Here is a 556-nt window from a genome sequence, read left to right on the forward strand (position 1 = left end):
GAGCCCAGCAGTGGCTATCCCCTCCCCCTCCCCCTCCTCATCAGCTACTGCCATGTTCTCTTCTTCTTGCTGGGCCCAGTCGGAGGTCTGGGCTACGAAAGGGACCAGGGTTTGGGTCTGCTTCTTGTTTTTCAGAGAGAGGGAGAGGAGGGGGGAGAAGGGTTTGGAGGGGAGGGAGAGGAGAGGGGTTTTGAAGGGGAGGGGGAGGGTGGAGGTGGTGGTGGGGGAGGGGAGGGAGAGGAGGACGAGGATGAGGGAGGTCGAAGAAGAAGAAGACATTGTGAGGGGGGGAGAGAGGATAAAGAGGGAGTGGGGTTGAGTTGGGTTGAGTTGAGAGAGGGAGGGTTTCGTTTTGGGTAGGGTTTGAGGGGAGAAGAGAGGTGGAGGACGCTGGATATGTCTTTGATGAGTTTTTGTCAGATATGCCCTCCCACATTTTTCATATTTTCACATGCACCCCTGCAATCTAGACATTTGCCAATTTATCCTCTATTCAGTTGCTATTTATCCTTCAAATCCTGCTATTTATCACTTTGGTACCGTAAAGTAGTTCCTT

The 556-nt window shown here is 52.5% G+C and overlaps 1 protein-coding gene across 1 annotated transcript in view; it reads right to left on the minus strand.

Annotated features, from left to right (window-relative positions):
• LOC109841823 overlaps nucleotides 1–279 on the minus strand; it is a 2,253-nt gene extending 1,974 nt beyond the window's left edge. Inside the window, exon 1 of the mRNA XM_020410761.1 lies at nucleotides 5–279. Within this exon, the coding sequence (XP_020266350.1) occupies nucleotides 5–279 (275 nt within the window). The remainder of the gene's footprint in view (nucleotides 1–4) is intronic.

The sequence above is a fragment of the Asparagus officinalis genome, chromosome 5, assembly GCF_001876935.1.
Source record: "Asparagus officinalis chromosome 5, Aspof.V1, whole genome shotgun sequence".
Classification (NCBI taxonomy): Eukaryota; Viridiplantae; Streptophyta; class Magnoliopsida; order Asparagales; family Asparagaceae; genus Asparagus; species Asparagus officinalis.